Genomic DNA, 21257 nt, shown 5'->3' with positions numbered 1-21257 from the left:
TGTAGTACTGTCAAAGGCTCAATGAAAAAGACAGAAAAAAGGGATTTGTCATTGTTTTATTTCTTTTCACTAATGGCTATAAATGTTTAACCTCAGAGTCTTTAGATGGCAGATGATTGCAAGCATTTGTGTTAAAATACTTTCCCTTTCTAAAAATCCAAGTTTCTACCTCGGAATGACTTGACTGAAAGATACTGGTGGTAGACAGTTATATTAATTCCTAAAATAGGCTGGATTAAACTGGTACTGTCAGAAATTTCCAGCTGAAAGGAAGTAGGCAGCGAACTAAGATATCTGACCATAAGACTGTCTTGTAATAGAACCAGATTAAACTCTAGCTGTAGATGTTAGTTTCCTTTGTTTTTTTGTTGCACACATTTTGTGCTGTGGTGGGAGCTCAGGCACAGATCCTCACCCCTGTGCACACAAGCCAAATGGAAACCATCACAAAGATCCATGGCAGCCCCACTGCCATGATGTCACCTGTCCACATACTGGCCACAATCATCATCATCATCATCATCATCATCATCACCTTGCTGGTTCTCAGCCTCCTCTATCACGTGGTAGCCCTTCCCATTCTGAGGGCCCATAGTCAGGGAGCACATTCCTGAATCCTGGTTTCTGCTGTGTACCTTTTGATGACAAACTGGGATTTAATTCACATTTTCTCCAAAAGGAAAAGACTGTTGATTATCTTCAACCATTTACCATAATTTGGTTCAAACAGAGGTTGTAGAGACAGCTCATTCCAGCTTTGAGTTTATGGCTCTGACAGGCCATTAGATGCTGTTTTATGTTCTGAGCTGGTACCTTTATTAAATACTTGAGCGCTCTGCTGAAAATTTGCCTACTGTTTTACAGAAAACAAAAAAAGACATTTGCATTATATGAATATATATTTTACACTTGGGAGGACTCTTACAAACACAATTTACACACCATTTGTTACCCTATGCAGCATGCTAGATGTTAGAAATGGGGTAAGACCCTTAAATCTGTGACTGGCCTTTGAAAGGCCACTCCAGTTTCCTGCCCTGTTCCTTAGCAGCGGCATGTGTGTGCCAGGGGACCAAAGAGAATTATCCTGTTACAGAACCTGTAAGGATAGCACCAATTCAACAGCTTAGCCTTAACCCACTCCATAATTGTTAATGATTTCAATCTCAGTTTCATTACACTTGACAGGTTTTTAAGTCCCCTGTGCTGTCTTCCATCACTTCCCAGGTCTCTTGAATGGTCTTCAGCTGAGTAACTCAACATTTGCCTCAATAGGTATTAAGGAGACAAAGAGGCTCCCCCAGATTACAGCAACTTTATGCAAGTCAAAGAAGCTTTTCTGTGCAGGAGTGGAGGTTTGAAGGCTTTCTGTAGTCCTGTGAAATCCTCCCATACTCTGTCCCAGCAGCACAGCTTTGGTTATGGGACAGTAAAATGTCTCCTGAGTTTTATGGAAGCTCATACAAGTATTTCAAATCAAGAAATGTTATCTTTTAATTTGTTTTGGTGTTTTGCATGTCTATGTGAGCACTAAGGAAGAAAGACATTTTAATTTTCAGCATTTTAATTTTCAGGGGGAATCTTAAATGCACTTTCTGGGCTACTAACTGGGTAACATAGATAACTCTAATTCTTTTTTGTCTTCAAGGGGTTGGCAGTTCTACTTTGAAAATAGTTTACTCTTCTTGTAGTTCAAACCTGAAGTATCTTTATATTTTATGGATATAGAAGAGATCTTGTTCTAATTTTGAGTAGCTCAGAGAGCTGTAACTGGTCAGCATGTATGTGTTATACAACTCTTTTTGCTCTTAATATGGAAAAGGTGTGAACCTACTGTAGTGCATGAGGTAGAGCCCTCCCTTTGTAACTCAAACTGGCGCTGGGGGCTGATGGTTCAGTTCCCAATGTGTTGGTTAAGATGGCAACCGCTGAAAAAAGAATCTTCAAAATGAGTTGCATATGATCTTTAGATGCTTATTCTAGTGAAGAAAGATTATAGAGTGCATGTAGATTATTGTGCTATCCACCTGTGTGTAGATCTCAGTTCAGGTCATAGAAAACATGAGTGAGATAAAATGACAGGAAAAAAGTTTTGCTTTTCAACATCTTGAATGAATGAATGACTGTACTTATGCACAAAACTCTCTTGAAAGAACTCCTGTGGAACTCTGGTGAAGAAAAAAAAAGAAAAAAAAAGAAAAAAAAAAAGAAAAATCCTTATTTTCTCTTGCAGTCCAGTAGACAGTGTAAATCAAAACACAATGCAATTAAGTACTAAAGAAACATTTCAATGATTTATTTTATAATTCTTACAGCTAATTTTATGTTCTTATTGTAAATTACTCTCTTCTTCCTTGCTTAAGGGATTTAAAGACAATGTCTATCGACAGAGAAGAAAGTACTTTGTGGATGTTGCCATGAGCTATAAATAGTAAGTACTGGCATAATTCTTCCCTATGCTGCTGACTAGTTAGAATTCATGCTCTACTTAATTCTGTAGGATGAAGTTTAACAGTAGACAAAGTCATCCTTTAAACTTTGACTAGTTTAGTGTAGGCTATAAATTATGAACCTGATGCTTGGAATCCCCTTTTATTTTTGTTACAGCTACAGGCAAATGAAGCATTTGAAAAGCAAGCACTCTCTCTTTTAGCATTTTATTCCCAGCAGCTTAAACTTCGGAAAATATTTTACACATATTTGCATGCCTTACTGACAAGCTGATGCACTGCTAAATCACACATATCTAGCATCCCTACATAGTTGGAAGAGCTCACTAAACCCCAAAATAATTATTTTCTTTTGATGCATGTACTATATTGGGCTGAGGCCAATTGCATGAGGTTCAACAGACCAGGTGCCAGGTCCTGCACTTTGGTTTCAACAACCTGCAGTGCTGCAGGCTGGGAGAAAATTGGCTGAAAGCTGCTCAGTGGAAAAGGATCTGGAGGTGCTGGTCAGCAGCATCTGACCATGAGCCAGCAGTGTATCCAGGGGGCCAAGAAGGCCAATGGCATCCTGGCCTTTATCAGAAATGGTGTGTTCAGCAGGACCAGGGCAGGGATTCTCCCCATGTACTCAGCACTGGTGCAGCCACACCTTCAGTCCTGTGTCCAGTTTTTGGCCCCTCACTGTAAAAAGGACACTGAGGTGCTGGAGTGTATCCAGAGAATGGCAATAGTGATGGTGAAGGGGCTGGAACTCAGGTCTGATGAGGAGTGGCTGAGGGAGCTGTGGTTGTTTAGTCTGGAGAAAAGGAGGCTCAAGGAAGACCTTATTACTCTACAAGTGCCTGTAAGAAGGTTGTGTGAGGTGGGGGCTGGCCTCTTCTCTCAGATAATAAGTGACAGGATGAGAAGAAATGGCATGAAGCTGCACAGGGGTTTAGACTGGTTATTAGGAAACTTTTTTATTGAAAGGGTGGTTGGGCATTGGAGAAGGCTGCCCAGGGAAGTGGTGGGATTACTACCCCTGGAAGTGTTCAAAAGGTGTTTGGATGTGGCATTTTGGGACAAGGTTTAGTGGTGAACATAGTAGCATTGGGTTAACAGTTGGACTTGGCAATCTTAGAGGTCTTTTCCAACCTTAGAATTTTGTCATTCTATGATTCTACTGGATGCTGCAAAATGCCATTTATCGGTTTTGCCAATATAGCTCTAAATTTCTTTGAATTTAGTCAGTGCATTTCTGTGTAGTTAGAGAAGCTGGTGGCTTGTCTGCACAAGTACACTGCAAGTGTTTTCTCATTCTGTTTTTTTCCCCCCATTTCAAGTCAGTATTTTCAATCTGCTACGGTCTCTGGAAGTTAGGAAACTTGCTGTTCTACCTACAAACACCTACTGTGTTGCAATTTTCTTGTCACAGAAGCACTCAACTAGTTCTAATCCTACTTTAGGTTTTATTTGCAACAGGTTTAAACCCTCATTCTCAAGGGAAAGAACATATTAATTTCATGCTCTTTTCCATTTTCTTTTCTACACTTCTTTAGGTTTTTCATTTTTTCTCCTTTGAGATTTCTACCTACGTGGTTTAAGAATATGAGACGTGCAATTTTTTTCCCCACTTATAGGAGGCACATCCTGTCAGGAATCAAGTCAAAACTGAATTTCTGAAGGTTTTTCAGTATAGGGCTATTATACAGCCTGCAGGAGGCTGGGAGGACAGAAGGATTAAGTCTGCTTTTGACCATATAATTCTCATTATATTTTTCCTCTACTGTTGTCCCGAGGCAGTCATTAAGCTATGACCAGTCTTACACACGTGTAGGTGCCAGTGTTCTTTCCCCTTCCTTTCTGCCCACAGTGGTATTTGTTTAGCTGGGTGCTCACAGCATCCATCCAGCACACTGAGCTGCTGCCTGCTGGGGCAGGTGTTTATTAGTAGAGAAGCTCTCTAGGTTGCCCAGGTAAGCCCTGAGTCTAGCCAGCTTTCAAATGTAAATTGAGATAGCTTTTTTGTTAGAATGTTTGTTTAAAGCTGATTGATTTATTATCTTTCTTTTAGTCTAATGCTTGCAGTGAAGTCAGTGCTTCTTGTCATTTACTGCAGTGTGAAATGTCAAGTGGATACCTGTGGGTGAGGGCAGGCTGTGTGTGCTCTTAGGCTCTTTCAGTAAGTGGGATAGCTCTCCATTTATCCATGATGGTGGCAGTACTGCTGTGCATTTCACAGCTGCTAACTTGCTGGTAAGATCTTCCTTCCTTCTCCCTCTCAGCTGCCTAAGTGCTGGAAAGGTGATGCAGCTGGCTTACTAAGCAGTAGTTGGTCTTTTGCTTCAAAGTGTGGCCTTTTTTTCCTGAAACCAGAAGAGAAACACCTTTTTGCAAAACAACAGAAAGTAATCCTGCATATTTCCAGAAAATAAAACAAATCAAGGAAAGGAAAACCTTTTCCTTCTTTAGATTTTGAAGGCTTAAAAAATTTTTGCAGGCATGTTACAAAAATGACACAGTCCAAACCAGAGGTTATTTGAGGACCAGATCTTGTACTTCAGCAAAACTTGTCAAATATACTCCTTCATTCCACTCATCTTTTCAAACCTTTAAAAGATTGCAAACTTGTCCTACTATTATAAGACGAAAGAGAAGAAGAGGCTTCAAATACTCTTAGACAGGCACCAGAAAAACTGGGAGACCAGCGCTTAGGGCAGTTATCTAACATGTGTCAAAATCTCATTCATACTTCAGGTCTCCTGCACTGGTTATCCTCACCCCCAGGGATGTGCTGTGTCTACTGCTCTGTACAGTCAGTCTGTCTCTGGGTATCCATGGAGAGACAGCCCAGGGACACAGCCTCAGTATCCTGTTGCAGCACAGCCCAAACCATGCTGAGGAAAGGCAAATCAGCTCAGGGAAAGCTGTGCTGTTACAGCTGGGCTGTTTCTGCTACCCACACTGGAGAGCTGAGAGTTACTATAGGTGTCTTGACACTACATCAAAGTCTTGCGACACTCTCTTCTGGTGTCTAATGACTATTTACTTATTTCCACAAAAAGAACAGCTCTTTTACAAGGGCTGGCCTCCTTGTGGATAAACATCTCTCAGTGTCTTCCAGGCAAGTGACTTTCCTAATCACTTACTGAGGCTCGATATGTTTCTGCTTTTCATTTTCCATTGTAAAAAACCAACAACCCACTTTTGTTTCTCTAAAAAAACCCCAGAGATGTGGCTGCAAGGAATTGGCTCCATAAAAAGTTGAGTTGAAAATCCCAGATCAGCATTTCCTTTATGAATTTCTACTGTTCTATAGTGGTAGATACTTTGCTTTGCTTGAACATGAAGGGGTGTCCGTAATGAAGAGAGAGAGAGAAAGGCATTACCAAGTGAACTTGAAGGAGCAGGTGTTTGCTGGAGCTGGCTGTTAAGGCAAAAGACATGTTAATAGAGCACAGCAGTGAAGATCAGCTGTGTGAAATAAATGGACCAAAAAAGCCATAAAAAAACATATTCCTCCCTCCTTCACTTAGCTTCTATCCTAAAGAGAGTGAAAATGCGTTAATCTTGCTAATTAGTCCTTTGAGACTGATTAGGGTTTGAAAAAGTGTTGCGAAAATTAAATCTGTAGGAAACATACGATGTTTAAGAGGGAATTAATAATATGAGTTGATAGCTCATGACCGTGGCAAAATGGAAAGACCCTATTTTAATAAGGAGAAATAAAAATTCAGATTAGGTTAGCTTGTAGAGTCATCTTAACCACAAGGAAACTGGCTATGCAGATTGGCCATTTCCATGATTTATTGAAATGTATGAGTGCGAGGTGGGTCTTGCATGTTGAAATAAGAAGGTAAGAAACATCAAGTTTGCAGAGGTGAGGGAAAAATGCATAGATCCTCCCACAAGTCTGGCTGTCTTGATTCTCTCTATAAAGAAAGCATATCATGATCAGCTGGAAATAAGATCAGCTCTCCCAGGCATGAAACCTATTAAGGAATTAATGTTCAGTGAGCCTTACTTCAGTACTAATGAATTAATTGGAACAATAACTAAGTTATAAACCTTTTAGTGAGCAGTGAGTAAGCTTCAGATCCTTGATTGTGTTTATGCCTTTCTAGTGACAGGCTAGATAGAAGCATGAGCTTTTCAACTGGTAAAACATATCTTCCTGCTTGATGTGCCAGTGCTGACCCATACTGGTAGTATCCACAGTAGAGGTCAGGCCTAAGGAGAAGGGATGAGGCTGGGTATTCTGGCAGAAGCAAATGCATGGAGTAGCAACCTGCTGGTATCTGTTGTGTACAGTACAATTCAGAATAGCTGTACTATGTTTTCCATGCGCTGGCAGGCAGCTTAAGGCTGATGTACTGTTAAGGGGGAAGACAGACACTAGACCTGAAGGACTCTCTCCCACTGCAGGATGGGCACAGACCCAGTGCAGCTCCCGTGGATGAGAAATACTTCACTAAAAGTGTTGCAATTCTTGTCATGTCTGCAAAAGTGGCTGACAGGGAACTAGTGCGTGTATTGGATATTCAGCAGTCCCTACCAAGTACGAGCACCTCATACAAAGTTGCCTTTGACTGACAGATAACTGCCATGGATCAAAATCCTTTGATATCATGAAAGGCAAGGGGATTAAATGGTAAGTTTTCAATAAAGATGAGGGGACAACCACAATGAATGTAGGGCAGATGATCCTCTCTTGTGCATGTAGGGACTGCATAGCAGCAATCAAATGTGACATGAGGGCTTATTCCTTGTTACCTCGTACAGTGGAGACAGGATTATGAATTGCGCAGCAGCTGCCAGCAAGAGGCCAGCACTGCAGTTCTCCTGCTGCAATGGAGCTGCCCGTGCCTGATGTGCCTGTTCAGCTGCTGTCTGTGGTGCTGGGGCAGCTGTCTGTGGTGCTGGGGCAGCTGTCTGTGGTGCTGGGGGAGCTGTCTGTGGTACTGGGGGAGCTGTCTGTGGTGCTCAGGGAGCTGTCTGTGGTACTGGGGGAGCTGTCTGTGGTGCTGGGGCTGCTGTCTGTGGTGCTCAGGGAGCTGTCTGTGGTGCTGGGGCTGCTGTCTCTGGTGCTGGGGCAGCTGTCTGTGGTGCTGGGGCTGCTGTCTGTGGTGCTGGGAGAGCTGTCTCTGGTGCTGAGGGAGCTGTCTGTGGTACTGGGGCAGCTGTCTGTGGTGCTGGGGGAGCTGTCTGTGGTGCTGGGAGAGCTGTCTCTGGTGCTGGGGCAACTGTCTGTGGTGCTGGGGGAGCTGCAGCACTGGGCAGGGAGTGCCCACATTGCCAGCCCTGTGGCAGGAGAGTGAGAGATAAGGACTGATGGAGCGGAGGCAGATGCTGTGAATCCCTCTGCCAATCTGTATGTTGTTACAGTGCCAGAGAAGATGCCTGAGGAGAAGGCAGACTGCGGAGATTACACATTCTAGATTGTGAATATTAATTCCAGAGGAGCACTAAAACATTTCAAGGGGCAATTAATGACATGAGGTGATGGCCCATGGCATGTCATGGGAAATTCCTTACAGCTAAATACAAGGCAGGGCAAGTTGGAAGGATCTCTTAGCAATGTTCACACTATCAGTCAGTTTTGAATTAACTGTAGCTACTCAAGGCAAATCTTGGCTGTCAGAGTTGCAGGTATCCTGGAAGGCTCCTGCTTTCCAATGTCTGTACATCTGTGCAAGCAAGAAGAAGCAGAAGAACAAGGCAGAATCAAAACAAAAGGAGAGATGTATTTAAAGTTTTCCTCTAGGCTGAGCTGCTGGCTCTGAGATGAGCTTTCTCCTAATATAATCCTGCATGAATTCAGGGTTCTAAACATATCTGGATATGTAAACAACTGTCTAAGCAATAAATACACATTTTTAAAATTGGATCCGTACATTTCTAAGCATCTATGTAATTGCCTAATCTTGACCCAGCATTTGATGCCGTGTGAATATTATGTATTTTAAAGAATGGATAGAAAATGCAGTCTGTTGAAGGTCTTACTCAATCTACATGTTAGACTGAATCAGGATCTACAGCGTTCCACTTGCAAAGGTACCAGTGGCAGTAAGTGGAGAAATATTAGTCTGGTATAGGAGCATGGTATATAAGAAATCCATCTTTCTACTATGACACGTAAAAAGATTAAGAAGCAATGAGATTGCTTAGAGAGAAACAATTCTTAAGGAAACGATAGAATACGTATATTGTAACATGAAGAAATAATTCTAAGGAAGAAGCGCCAAGATGTCAATTAAAAATAGTTCAAATAGTTTTAATAGTGTCATTTGCCTTTATTTAAATAATACTTTTTGTGGAAATATTGCTATTTACAATCTGCCTACAGTCTGCTTGTATTCGGATGTATTTTGTAATTTTTTTTCTAATAGTGGTCAACCCATTCCAAGAGTGGAGTACACAGCTGAAGAAGTTAAAACTTGGGGAGTGGTATTTAGGGAACTCAGTAAACTCTATCCCACCCATGCTTGTCGTGAATATTTAAAAAACTTTCCTCTGCTGAGCAAGTACTGTGGATACAGAGAAGATAATGTGCCTCAGTTGGAAGATGTTTCTATTTTTCTTAAAGGTAAGATTCATATTTGGTTTATCAATAGATATGGTTTCATGAAAACACTTATTTGTTAGTGTGGAGTACAAAGCACATTGAGTGAAAAGACTCAGAGCACCGTCAGTGGCCTTCAGTTTAGACTGAAGTATCATTCTGGTTTTGGTGTTCTCTGTGGCAGTGTTTTTGGAGTCAAGACAGTTTTATGTAGATATTTGCAAGTATGAAACGGAGAGAAATTAATCAGCTGCACATGTGAAAGCATGATGTTATCTTGTACAGGGCAAAACCCCTTCGGTTTGGTGGAAAGAAAACCTGAGTTAGTGACAGATGGGGGCTTCTCATAACTGCACTGGGCATCCCCCAAACATCCAGGCAGGAAAAAGGGGGAGCCAAATGCCAAGATAACTGAATTTAAAGAGGAGGGCAGGTTTGATACACTGTTGTGTAGCCTGATGAATATGAAGCTTTCCTGAGTGCTCGAGACCTCGTGAAGCTAATCCTTTTATTTGTATGTGAAAAAGATGTGTTGGACACAGTAGGTGATGTGGTGCTTCTCTTTCATTTTTTAAGGATCAGTGTATTATATGTTTAAGTTCAAAAATAAATTCTTATTTTTAATTTGTAAATTGGAATGTAAATGTAAATTTGTAGTGGAAATACTGCCCATATGGACAACGTGGTAGACATGGAGATGTTTTTAGCTCTGGAGGAAAAGCCACCAAAGAGTTAATTTAAGAGTTTAATTTCTCCTCAAAGGTCCCTTCAGCTACATATATTTGTTTCTTAAACTTTTTACTCAGGAACTAAAATATTATAAAGGCAAGCATTTGAAAAAAAAAAAAATAAACCAACTTATGTGCTAGTTAGAGAATAATTAGCCAAGCATTTTATCCAAATATATATATATGGACAAGCTAAAGGAAATAAAGAATTTATAATGAGAAGCTTACTTTCCTCAGCCTGCACTTCGTCCATAATTCATGTCTGTCTGTAAAAACCTGCATTTGCTAATAGCTGACTCATCATTCTTTGAATTTGATTGTGTCCTTCTGGGTCTCTCATGTATTGTGTTACAGTCGCTAAGGAATGATACCAAATTGTACAGATTTTTTCTCCCTAGCTAGAAATTCAAAATCTCACACTTGTTTCAGAAATATGTTTTCAGACTACACAAAGCAGGTAGTAGTACCTGTTGCAGAAAAATTTGAAACATTGTCCTGTAAAAACTTTGAAAGAATAAAGAATTAATTTTTGAGAGAAACATACATTTGGGACTAATCTGAAAAAAGAACACTGTTGAATATTTCAATGAGGATCTTAAATATAAAAATCAGTATTTTATTGACACAAACATATTTGTTTTAATCCTATTCTGTTCTGTTAGTTTTTAAACATATTTTGCGTATGTTCCAATATGGAAACTTCTCTCCCATTTGGTACCGGACAAAAATTTTTGTTCTTAAAATTTTAAGGACATCACTTATGGTACCTCAGCATTTTTTTCTAGACAAAGATATTCAGACCAACTTTGAAATACCTCAAGCTGTTTTCATTATACATATGCTAGCAATGCAAAATACTTCTTGCATGTAATAATTGAAAATTATGTCTGGTGATCATCAAGATTCTTTGTGTCATGCTTCTGGTAGAATAATTAACAACAGATCTGTCACCAGAAAGTGATACAAAGATCAATGTAATGTGGCCTTTTATTATCTCTCTCCCTTCAGAGAGGTCTGGCTTCACAGTGAGACCAGTTGCTGGATACCTGTCTCCCCGTGACTTTTTAGCTGGCTTAGCCTACCGAGTGTTTCACTGCACGCAGTACATCCGGCACGGCTCTGACCCCCTCTACACACCGGAACCGTAAGTGCTGCCTTTGCTCTAGCACTGAAAAAACATACTCACCACTTTCTGAAAGGAACCAACTCAATCTGGCAAGATTGAAAAGAGGAACTTTTTTACAAAATGTGAAATTCTTCTTACACTGTTGATGACAAAATCCTGCACATCGGCGAGCCAGAATTTAATTCAAAGACTTTTTTGTTGACTTTTTACAAAGGTCTTAAATAACTGGATTATTTATACAGTGGGTCAGAAATACTATTTCAATTAAATTTCAGTGGAAAATGGAGTTTTCACCTAAAAATTTTTAAAAAGTGTCTACAATTTTATTTTCTGCTGGGACGGCTAGAAAGAAGTAGTGAAAAAACCCAAAACCCTGAATATTTTGAAAAAAATCTGCTTTCAGAATTTTAATTTGATCTTCTGTCTTCCTATTTTTATTTTTTTGGAGCAGGTTGCACAGCTGAACTTCATTTCTCTCCTATAACACAACACAAGCGAGACATGGAGCACTATTCTCTTACCAAGAGAGAATATTAGATATGTTACAGGGAAATTATGACAGAAATAAGAAACACTTTAATTATGACTTTTAGGGAACAGCATTGCAGCTTCTCCAAAACACAACATTGCAAGTTAGTATGAAATATTTTGGTATACGGTCTTTTGATTAAAAGTGGGGAAAAAGAAGATCAAATAGATTGTAGCTCTTGTCTTGTGTTATATATGTTGTCCTGTGCAGTAATAGCAGAACAGTACCTGTCATTTAGATAATGTGGAGGTAGTTTTACCAAAGGTATCTTCTGATCCTGTAACCACAGGAGTTACATTTTTTGCAGTGAATCATTCATCAGGCAGTTAGCATGAGATTGTAGCTGTGGTTTATTCCACTTGGACTACTTGTTTGATTTTTTCCAAATTTACACAAAGGATTAATACATATATATTCAGCTCCAGTACTGTAAATATTTGGACTCTTGCCTAAGTTTGATTTCATGAATTGACTGCCAAAACCATGGAGTAATATTTTTGGACATAAAAGGTTTAATGGCGCTGCATACTAAGCTTATCTAAAAAAGTGGTAGCTTTATTCTGGCAGGAGTCACCAGATGGTGCTGTTAGACACTTCTCTACCTTCTCTCTCCTCAGCATCTGAACGTGGCAAAGAACTTGTCTTGCAGAAATGCTCTGAGGCTAGCTTTGTGTGTGCGTTTCTTTTGGAAAGGAGCTGGTGATCCCTGAAGGAATTCAGTCACTTCTATAATCTCTGTAATTAGAACTTAAATCTCTTAAATTTGTAGGAAAATTGATAGAATGGAAAATTTTGAAAGGAGGGCTTGGATGGAAGGAAGGGCTGAACTTCTTCGGGTCTATTTAAAAACATCTGTAGATATTAAAAAAAAAAAAAATGATGCAAGGGAAGTACCAGGCTTTGCATTGATGATTTCCTCTCTGTGGGAAGCCAGTGTTTCAGGCTGCAGCATGTACCAGTGTTCAGCAAAAAAATGATGATGTTTATTAACTTAGTACAAACTAGAAGAACATTTTCATCTACTGATAAGAGATTTAGGTACATAACTCCAACAGGATAAAGGCAATAACATCTTTCAGGAAGCAATTACTTGTATCTGTGCTTTTTGTGATGTTCCCTGGTTCATTGATTTGTGTATTTGAGAGCCCTGCAATTTTCAGGATGCTGCTTATGCTCAGAATTATGCAGTAGATCACAGCTGATCCTTAGTAGTAATGGCAGCTGCTTCTTGGGTAGCCTTTCTGGTCATACTGTCTGGGAAGTCACTGAGTAATAATAACAGTTGAATTAGAATGAAGATTTTTATTCCTTATTTGGGCTGAACTTAAAAATACAGGTTATAGTCTCAACCTACTGGTTCACATTAGTTGAGTAATGTGTAGTGACTACCAGGAACTCCATAGGAAAATTTTGACAGTCCCTTTTAAAATGTGTTTAGGTTTCTTTACATAACATAGAACACACAGTGTTACCAGAAGTGTAGAGTGAAAGCGTAGTGCTTTTTTAAATCAATGCCAAAATTAAATTGACTTGAGTGGGGACAGCTCTTCATCTTCTGCAGTAACTGCAACGCCCTGAGATCTTCTGGTTGATATATGGGGCCATAATGAGCTTTGCTGCCGGTCCTGGCTGGTGAATGTTGCATTTCAATGATATAAACCAGGTAAAAAGGTTCCCTTTGGCTTCAGTGGGCTTTCCGTCAGATTTAACACCCGGGCTACAGAGCTAGATACAAATTAGAGAGTTCATTTGGTTTGATCTGTATCACTACCATGTGCATTTTAAAACATATTTCTTCCTGATTTTAATTATGTTTCTACTACATTCACAGAGCTATGTAGATTTCTTCTGCTTTACTAACTAATTTACTTCAAGAAAAATCTTTTGCTGTGAAAAGTGCATTACAAATATCTTATTTTCTCTGAGCAATGTGTGTGAATAAATTAAAGGAACTTAATTATTTTCAGAATAAGACAAAATAAAAGAATCAGCTTTGGTAGTTAAGCAAAGAATTATATTGTTTAGACTATCTATAAAGGACCAGACTGGCAGGGAAGTCTAAAAGACTCCAATGACAATCCCAAGTACTGGTTCATATTTCTGCCTGCGAGATTTTGTGGTTTTGGGGGTTTTTTGTTCATATCCTTTTTGCTTTAAGCTCCCCTCTTTGTAACTACACATTCAAAATACTACTTTGCATAGCTTTAATGGAAGAATCTACAAACTAAAGGCATGAGAGAAATATCTTCTGCCTCCTCATTCTTTTCCCCTTGCCAAGAGAGACAAGTTAATGGGATTAGGCTTTGTCTGTTCTCATTTTGTCTGCAAGAGTGGACATAACAAAGGCCATGTGTCCCAGTGCAGAACTGGGAATAAGTCATCTTTGCTTATTTCTTTCTGGGGCTTGTGGCTTCAGCACAGGAAAATCGAGAGGCAGGCACTAGCTCAGGTGTCACTAGCAGTGATGCTGCTGTAGAAACCTGCCTGCAGATGAGTGTGCTTACCTGGAGCCAGGAACTTGGAGCCAGCTTCATTGTTTGCTTCTGCTTGAACTACTGATACAAAGCTAAGTATAGCTGAACTGGTGGAGTGTAGCACAGATGCTCAGCAATTACTGTCAGCCTGCTTGGTGGAAGTAAGAATTGGTGTACTGGGCTTCCACAGAATGGGCTTTGTGACCCGTTTTTATGTTGGAAGTTGATGGTAGGAGAAATCAGGTTCCTCCAGTGAATTGCTTGGTGCTGTGAAGTGGTGTGTCTGTCAGACTGCAAACTACATTTCCCAGCTGTCTTTTGCATTGTTAGTAATCTAAATCTTGTAGGAGAATACAGAAAAAATTGTTGTGATTGGAATGGAACTAATTAAAGAATTAATTAATTAGCTTTGATGATTATCCAGTCAAGTGATGCAAACCACCAACTTCGATTTACTACTATTATTGGTTCAGACTTCTTGGTGACGATACTGAGTAAGAAGACTTTAAATTATATAGAGGGTTGTTTTTCTGTTCATGATTTATCTGAAATGTCATATTCTGTGACTTTTCAAACAAAAATAGTTTATAAAAGACAAATTGGATGATTTTGAGTAGAAGGCAGAAAACTTGATGTTTTCTCCCTGCCTTTAAAGCATTTGTTTACAGCTTAGGATAAAAACAAAACAAAACAAAAACCAGAGGTATGTCTTGAAAGAGACAAAAGCAAAGGAAATGTCAGATTGGATTTTTAAAGTGAACTTTACTACCAAGTCCATTATTTCCTGTGAACAAATGCAGCAAAACTTTCAAAATTGTTTGAAAGCTTTTGTAGATGATGCATGTGCACTTCCGTTAGCAGTTTTTGGTACACTTATGTCTGCACTTTGTCATGACTAACAATGCACTTACAGATGTGAACAGCTGTTCTTTTTGAAATGACTTGGATTCTCTGCTTTTTCTGAAATCTGCTTGCTGAAAAGTAGACTGCATAACAAAAGTGCCCAGTAATTGCAGTAGGATTTCATGACTAAGTGAGAAATTAGGCACACAGAACCCTCTGTAAATACTGCCCCATATTTCTGGGGACAAGTGGCAAAATGTTTGATGTGGAGTGCTACCCAATTACAGAAAGAGGAATGGACAAGAGGAAGAGGGAATGTGTTGGATTTTGATTTATGTAGACAGAAAAGCTGAAAACTGTACTTGTGGGACAGCTGGCTTTCCTGTGGGCAGTTCAGTCTTCATGTCACCAAGTCTGAAAGATTGTAGTGATCAGGCTCTTCCACTCAATCTGGAAATGATGAGCAAAGCACAGAACAGCTGGGGTTAAATGATGTATAATCTATTTAACAGAAGCAAATGTGTGTGTTTCTACCTACACATAGAAACTGTATACACAGGGAAGAACTATGCTGTAAAAACCATGTTTCATTGTAAGGTGGGAGTCAGACCCCTGTAAAATGCCTTATGTTAAATTAATTACGGAATTATTATGGTATTAATTTCTGTAATGACTCTCTTTTCATTTCCATTTCCTTAGGGATACATGCCATGAACTCTTGGGACATGTGCCTCTACTTGCTGATCCCAAATTTGCACAGTTTTCACAAGAGATAGGACTTGCTTCACTGGGAGCATCTGATGAAGATGTTCAGAAATTAGCCACTGTGAGTCAAAATCTTTTTGTGCCATGGTCTCTCATCTCTCCTCCTTTTTAGCCAATGAACTGATTTGCATTGTCATATTAGAGCTGACTACATTTTCAGGTTCCAGATGACTGTGGTTTGACAATTACAGAGCTTTAGGGGTTTTTAAAAAGACCAAAGCTGATCACACTAAGTAATCCGTTTCAATTTTTATTTTCCATAATCACCAATTTTCAGGGCTAGCTGAGATGAATTTTTTCTGCTTTAAGGTGCTGGAAATGAGTAAGAAAGGTAAACTTGGAAAAAAAACAAACCGTAAAACATTTTGATGTGCGCTCTGATCTCTAGACTGTTAGCTCCTCCACAGGTGGCCACTTTGGCTCTTGGCACTGATATTTCTGTACTCACTGTTCAGTTTTGCAGCTCTTAATTGTATTCCAGTGTGTGATGGATTTTAAGATGACACTGCATCCTTGCCTGCTGCTCTCCTTGGAGAATATGTAGTTACTGAGGCAAGGTTGTGCAGCAGTAGATCTAGATCAAGACCAAGTGCCTCAGCCAGCAGCTGGGAGATGGATTCTCTCTTGCATCAAGTGAGCCACAAGCCAGCAGGCAGTGTGGGCTGTCTGTGTGTTAAAGCTGTTTGGTGCTGCTGAGACTGGAGCCTTCATGACCTTTGGGAGAGGAACCCTGTCAAGCTGTGATGACTCTCTGCCCCTGAGCACCTGTCAGCCCTGCTCTATTGCCATATTCCAGTAATGGGATGCAACTCTTTGCATCCTGACATGGATTAGTGACCACTGGTCTTTACCACTTGCTTTGTTCAGTTGTTTTGACTTACTCTGTATTTCCTTTGGTGGTTCCTGTTAAAATGAATGTGGCAAATAATTTAAAGAATGATATTGGATTTAAAAACTCCTTATTTATAATGCTCCACATTTAAACATTTTATCTTCTGAAAAATTCTGTGAGATCGAGCAGGGGAATTGGTTACTTTAAAATCTTGCAGCATACTGCTGCTCTTCTATACAAGTACAGTGGGGATTTAAAGGCTTGGAAAGAATTGTTGGATATGGAGTCAAATTAGGTTCAATTAAACTGCAGAAGTTTTGGTGCACAGTCTTAGAAGAGGCTTGCAGTCCTATCTGCTAAAAAAGGTGTTTGTACCCCTTTGTTTGATTTGAATCCTGTTTGATTTGAATCTTCTTGCTCCTTCCAGAAAAGCCACTAAATTTAATCAAACTGTGTTCAGTCCTTAGTTAGACAGGCTCTGTGTCTTGATCATGGCCAGCTCCTCTCATACAATTCCGTGTGTGTTCCTTGTTTTTCTAATGGATGTCTGTTGAGAAGACACTGTTGTTTGTATGGAGGAATCATGAAAGCTGAGTGCGTATTTCCACATGTACTTGGGTGGAACTTAGTAGGAAACTGACCCACCTTGCCATGCAGTCTCAGGAGAAGCTACCTAACTGGCTGTCCCTGTAAGTATTTTGAGGAAAGTGGTATGCCCAAATATTTCAGCCCAAAATAACCTCGGATGACATGGGCCTGTTGCAGTGGAAAATGTTGGTACTGGCCTGTTTGGGTAGAGATATTAATATAAAGTGGCCTCTGAATATTATATAAATGCTTGTACTCCTCCCCCTCACAGAAGTTCCCAGTTATGACTGACTTGTCATCTGAACAATGAGCTGCTCCTGAATCATAAAGCAAAAAATAAAAGAAGACAGCTGAATCACTTTCCCTTATCACACTGAGAATCTGATATCTGAGTGAAAGCTGATTTCTCCCCCCATGCTGGAAATAGCTCTTTCAGGTGGAAGAAACATTTAGAAAGAGTCTGGCGGTGTTTTTCTTTGTAGGAGCACAATGAGGGGCTGTGCTCCCCTGGGGCAGATGCTTGACAAATGTGGAGATGTTACTTGCCCTAAAATGTGCAATGTAAACAGCCAACTTGAGTGCAAGTAGAAAGAATACCTCTCAGTGGTGAGGGTGAGGAGGCCAAGAAATTCATTCAGCTGGGCACCAAATGTCACCTGAGGTGCCATTGACTAACTTTTGCAGCATTCAGTCCCATTTCCATCCTAGATAAAAACCAGATCCAGCAAGCTGAGAAATGCCAGCCAAGAGTCTTAACACAGAAAAGCATTGCAGGTTCCAGAGAGGCGACTTCAAAGTAAATAGAGAAACGAATGGAGAGAGAGTATGCATATTAATGAGCTTGAATCAATATGCCCAAAGCAAGCTTGCCATTAGCCTGACCTGTTTCAAAAGATAGTGACATTAAGTGCTGAGCCATTACAGGGAGGACAACTGCATTAGGAAGAGAGGAAAACACCTCTTAGGAATTCAGACCACAAAGAGAAGAATTATTACAGGTGATTTCATAATCTTTTGCTCCATTCTGCTCTCAAAAAGACACTGTGTATCAGCTTTGATAGATCTGCTCTTTGTGCCCTGCCATGAGCTGCAAAGGAAATGTCTGATATTTTTGTCCCTGCAGGGCTGACACACTGGATGTAGAGCAAGCTGGAGCCTAGTGCCTGGGCAGACTAGAAGTGTTTTGTAAATTGCAATTAGTCATGTCTGTGCAGCCCCATGGAGGGTAGGAATTAAATGGGAGAGCATTGCAGGGGCCCTGGTGCTGGCCAGCTGGAGGGAGAAGAGTGGCTGCAGGGGAAGAGAGCTGAAAAGGCAGTATGCAAGTCCCCTTCATCCTCTTGGGGTCTTGTAGTCAGATGTGGGAAAGAATAAAGGAATTGTTTCTGCTTTGTCATGAGAGTGGAATACTGAAAGAGCCGAAAGACTGTCTTTGTAGCGGTTTGTTGAGAGATTCCATTTTCATTTACAATCTTTTAGGAGAGTAAGAAAGAGGAAAGACACAGACAAAAAAAGGTGATGGAGATTATGTTACTGAAACAAAGCAAAATATTTGCACCAGCCACTTCTTTTCATGGGGTGTGATATGATGCAGTTCCTGGTTGAGGAAATACAATATTGGCCATACATGTCTTGGTTCTAATTATTATCATCATTGTTACTCATATCTTGTCCTGTTCTGATTGATTTTCTAAAACTGCTTTTGAGCTGATTTTTCAGCATGTCTGGTCTTTGTATTTTCACATAGTACAGAAATAAAAAGGCTGTCTTTTCTGCTTTCTTATCAACCCATAAACTGTAGAAAGGACTTGACATGAGGTGTTTCAACTAATTTATATAGTATATAATTTACAACATTTAACAGCACATAACATAAGATTTTTTCAGGAAAATTATACCAAAAAATGCATCTAGATTTACATTTTAGTGTTAACTTGTAATTTGTGGACTTGGGCGCTGTCTTTGTAAAGCTGCAAGTTGCCAAGCAGGAGCCTGCCTATCTTGCTAATGGCAGAAATCACTCCTGACTCCTGCTAAGCTGTTTCAACACAGCTCAGGTTGCCCTTTCAAGATGCAATATGTATAGGATGTCCTTGTGCAGGTGAAATTCAGTGGGTGGCAGTTCAGAAAAGGAGTTAGCAGAGTGTCTTTTTCATGTGGTTCGTCACCAAATCTTTCCGCCTAAGAATTTGGTCATTAGGGCCTAATTAGGTGCACTAAGTTTTTTCCCAGTCATTTCTCACTGGAAGTTACATTTAAACATTCAGTTCTTTAGAACTGTAAAACTTCCACCTTTTCATCTTTCTTGATAATATTTTATCTTGTATTTTAACAGCATGGGACAGTAGAAATCAAGACATTTCTTTAGTTCTGGCTGTCCTTTACACGGAGAACCACAAAAATTGCTTTTAAATTTGAAGGAATTTTATGTGATTAGATCTTGTAAATGTATTTCAGGCTTGTTATGAATCTAAAAATTTACCTTGCCTGGATGGTGACTGAGGCCAACAGTTCATTTCTAAAGCTAAATTTAATTTATCAGTGTATGTATCACAAAAAAATTGTTTTAAAGTTATATACTGGCTTAAAAACAGCATTTAGAACCACCTCTCTGGGTTGTGGTAATTCTTGTGACTTTACCTGCCTGTCTTCCCTCAGAATTTTCTGGTCTAGTTGACATCATTGAAGTCCTTTTCCCACACTGAAGATCTGACACATAATTCAGAACAATTCTCCGTTATGTTTGCTGAGGAGATAACCAGAATGGAAGAAACGGGAGCATTTCAGATAAAGGCTGAATAGCATTTGGTAACTCAGGGAAGACTCAACATTCGTGGTCTCACTAGATAGAATAGCCTCTTGTCTTCACAAATAACAGATTGGATTTCCCATAGGGGCTATTTAGTACTGCTAGGCTGAAAGTACATTTTGTGAACTGGCTTGCTGTCTTCCTCCATGGATGAGCAAATGGAGCTGAGAGGAAAATTTGAGATTTCGAACATTTCCACTGTACATCTAAAAAATCAAGACTGCCTGTGTGTTTCTCATTTGTAGTTGTGAAATGATTCATAGGGCACTAACCATCATTGTAATTCTGTGACCAGTTCCCCTGCTGAAGCTATTCTGACGTATAAAAACAGTTATGTATTGGCCAACTGAAACCTGATATAATAACCCAGAAGCTATGGCAGTCACTGAGCATATTGAAATTTAACATTCAAATCTTTGCTTAGTCTTTTCTGTATCCCAGTTGCATGCCCTGCATGTGTGACAGATGCCAAGAGTGGGCACAGTGAGTACCTTAAATCCAGTGATGGCATAATGGAGTTTCTTGCAAAAGTGTTACTTCCAGCCATACCTGTACTTAGTGAATAAAAGAGCAGAAGAGTGGCTGGGATTGAATACAACTTAAAACTGCTTGAGTAAATTTTGATGTGCTTACAGGAGACATATGAAATTACTCTGATTTGGGCTGCATGTCACTTAAGGGAGATGAATCAATTCCCAGGGTAAAAGCTAGGACTATAAAGCTGAAATCAGGTATGATAGATTACATGTAGACAGACGTTGTCCTATTATGCTATGATCTGTACTGTTCATCAGTAGGTGGCCTGGACAATGTTTCTGTTCCTGACTTCAACCAGGCAAAACCACCTGTATAAAGATGCATTTGGAAATCGCCCAAGTGTGAAACCTGAAACTTTAACAAGGAACAGAAGCAGATGAAATTTTGTGGCTTTCTTTACCATTATAAAGTCAGAGAGGTGTGTTTGAATCAGGAGTAAAGCATTAATGAATTACTTTCTTTGGTGAGGTGCTGCTGGTCTCACTGACTGCTGCTCTAAAACCGTTCTGTAATTTGTGGGCTCGCTCTGAAAAATGTTCTAAAGGAATTAATACAAAGTAATGGTCTCCATTTTTAAGGATTTGTTTCAGCAATGCTTTTCAATAAAGTAGCTGAAGCACTGAATTGAAGTTCTTCCTACGTTATGCATAATCAAAAAGGTGAGCAGAGAAGATAGTACATATGGTACAAAAGAGGACTAAGGGGGAAGAAAAACAACTGTAGATCCCAGGGATCAATATTTAATATTTTAGAATACTGCAGTGGTCTCTTGGAGTGCATTTTTACAGTGATTCTGTCAGACATTTGTGGCCCAAGAAGAAAAATATCAGCAGAGATACTTAACTAGCATTAAACTAGCACTCCAGATTGAAGACTTCCATTCCTGGAATTGGGAGCTAATGCTCAATATTTTCTGCAGGATTTGTGGCAGTCTGCTAAGGCCTTTTTTCTGGGTATGGAGAGTCTGTTTCCAGGTTTGTGTCTGTAGGAATTGCTGTGCTGGTCAGGGCCATGGCTGGTGACTGGTGCCCATCA

The 21257-nt window shown here is 39.8% G+C and overlaps 1 protein-coding gene across 1 annotated transcript in view; it reads left to right on the top strand.

Annotated features, from left to right (window-relative positions):
* TPH2 (tryptophan hydroxylase 2) overlaps positions 1 to 21257 on the top strand; it is a 49630-nt gene that overhangs the window by 5739 nt on the left and 22634 nt on the right. Inside the window, exons 5-8 of the mRNA XM_063155874.1 lie at positions 2364 to 2431; positions 8819 to 9015; positions 10728 to 10863; positions 15391 to 15517. Coding sequence (XP_063011944.1) covers positions 2364 to 2431; positions 8819 to 9015; positions 10728 to 10863; positions 15391 to 15517 — 528 coding nt within the window. The remainder of the gene's footprint in view (positions 1 to 2363; positions 2432 to 8818; positions 9016 to 10727; positions 10864 to 15390; positions 15518 to 21257) is intronic.

Source organism: Melospiza melodia, chromosome 4 (assembly GCF_035770615.1).
Source record: "Melospiza melodia melodia isolate bMelMel2 chromosome 4, bMelMel2.pri, whole genome shotgun sequence".
Lineage (NCBI taxonomy): Eukaryota > Metazoa > Chordata > Aves > Passeriformes > Passerellidae > Melospiza > Melospiza melodia.
The sequence above is the reverse complement of the archived record's forward strand: the minus strand, read 5'-3'. Positions and strand labels throughout refer to the sequence as shown.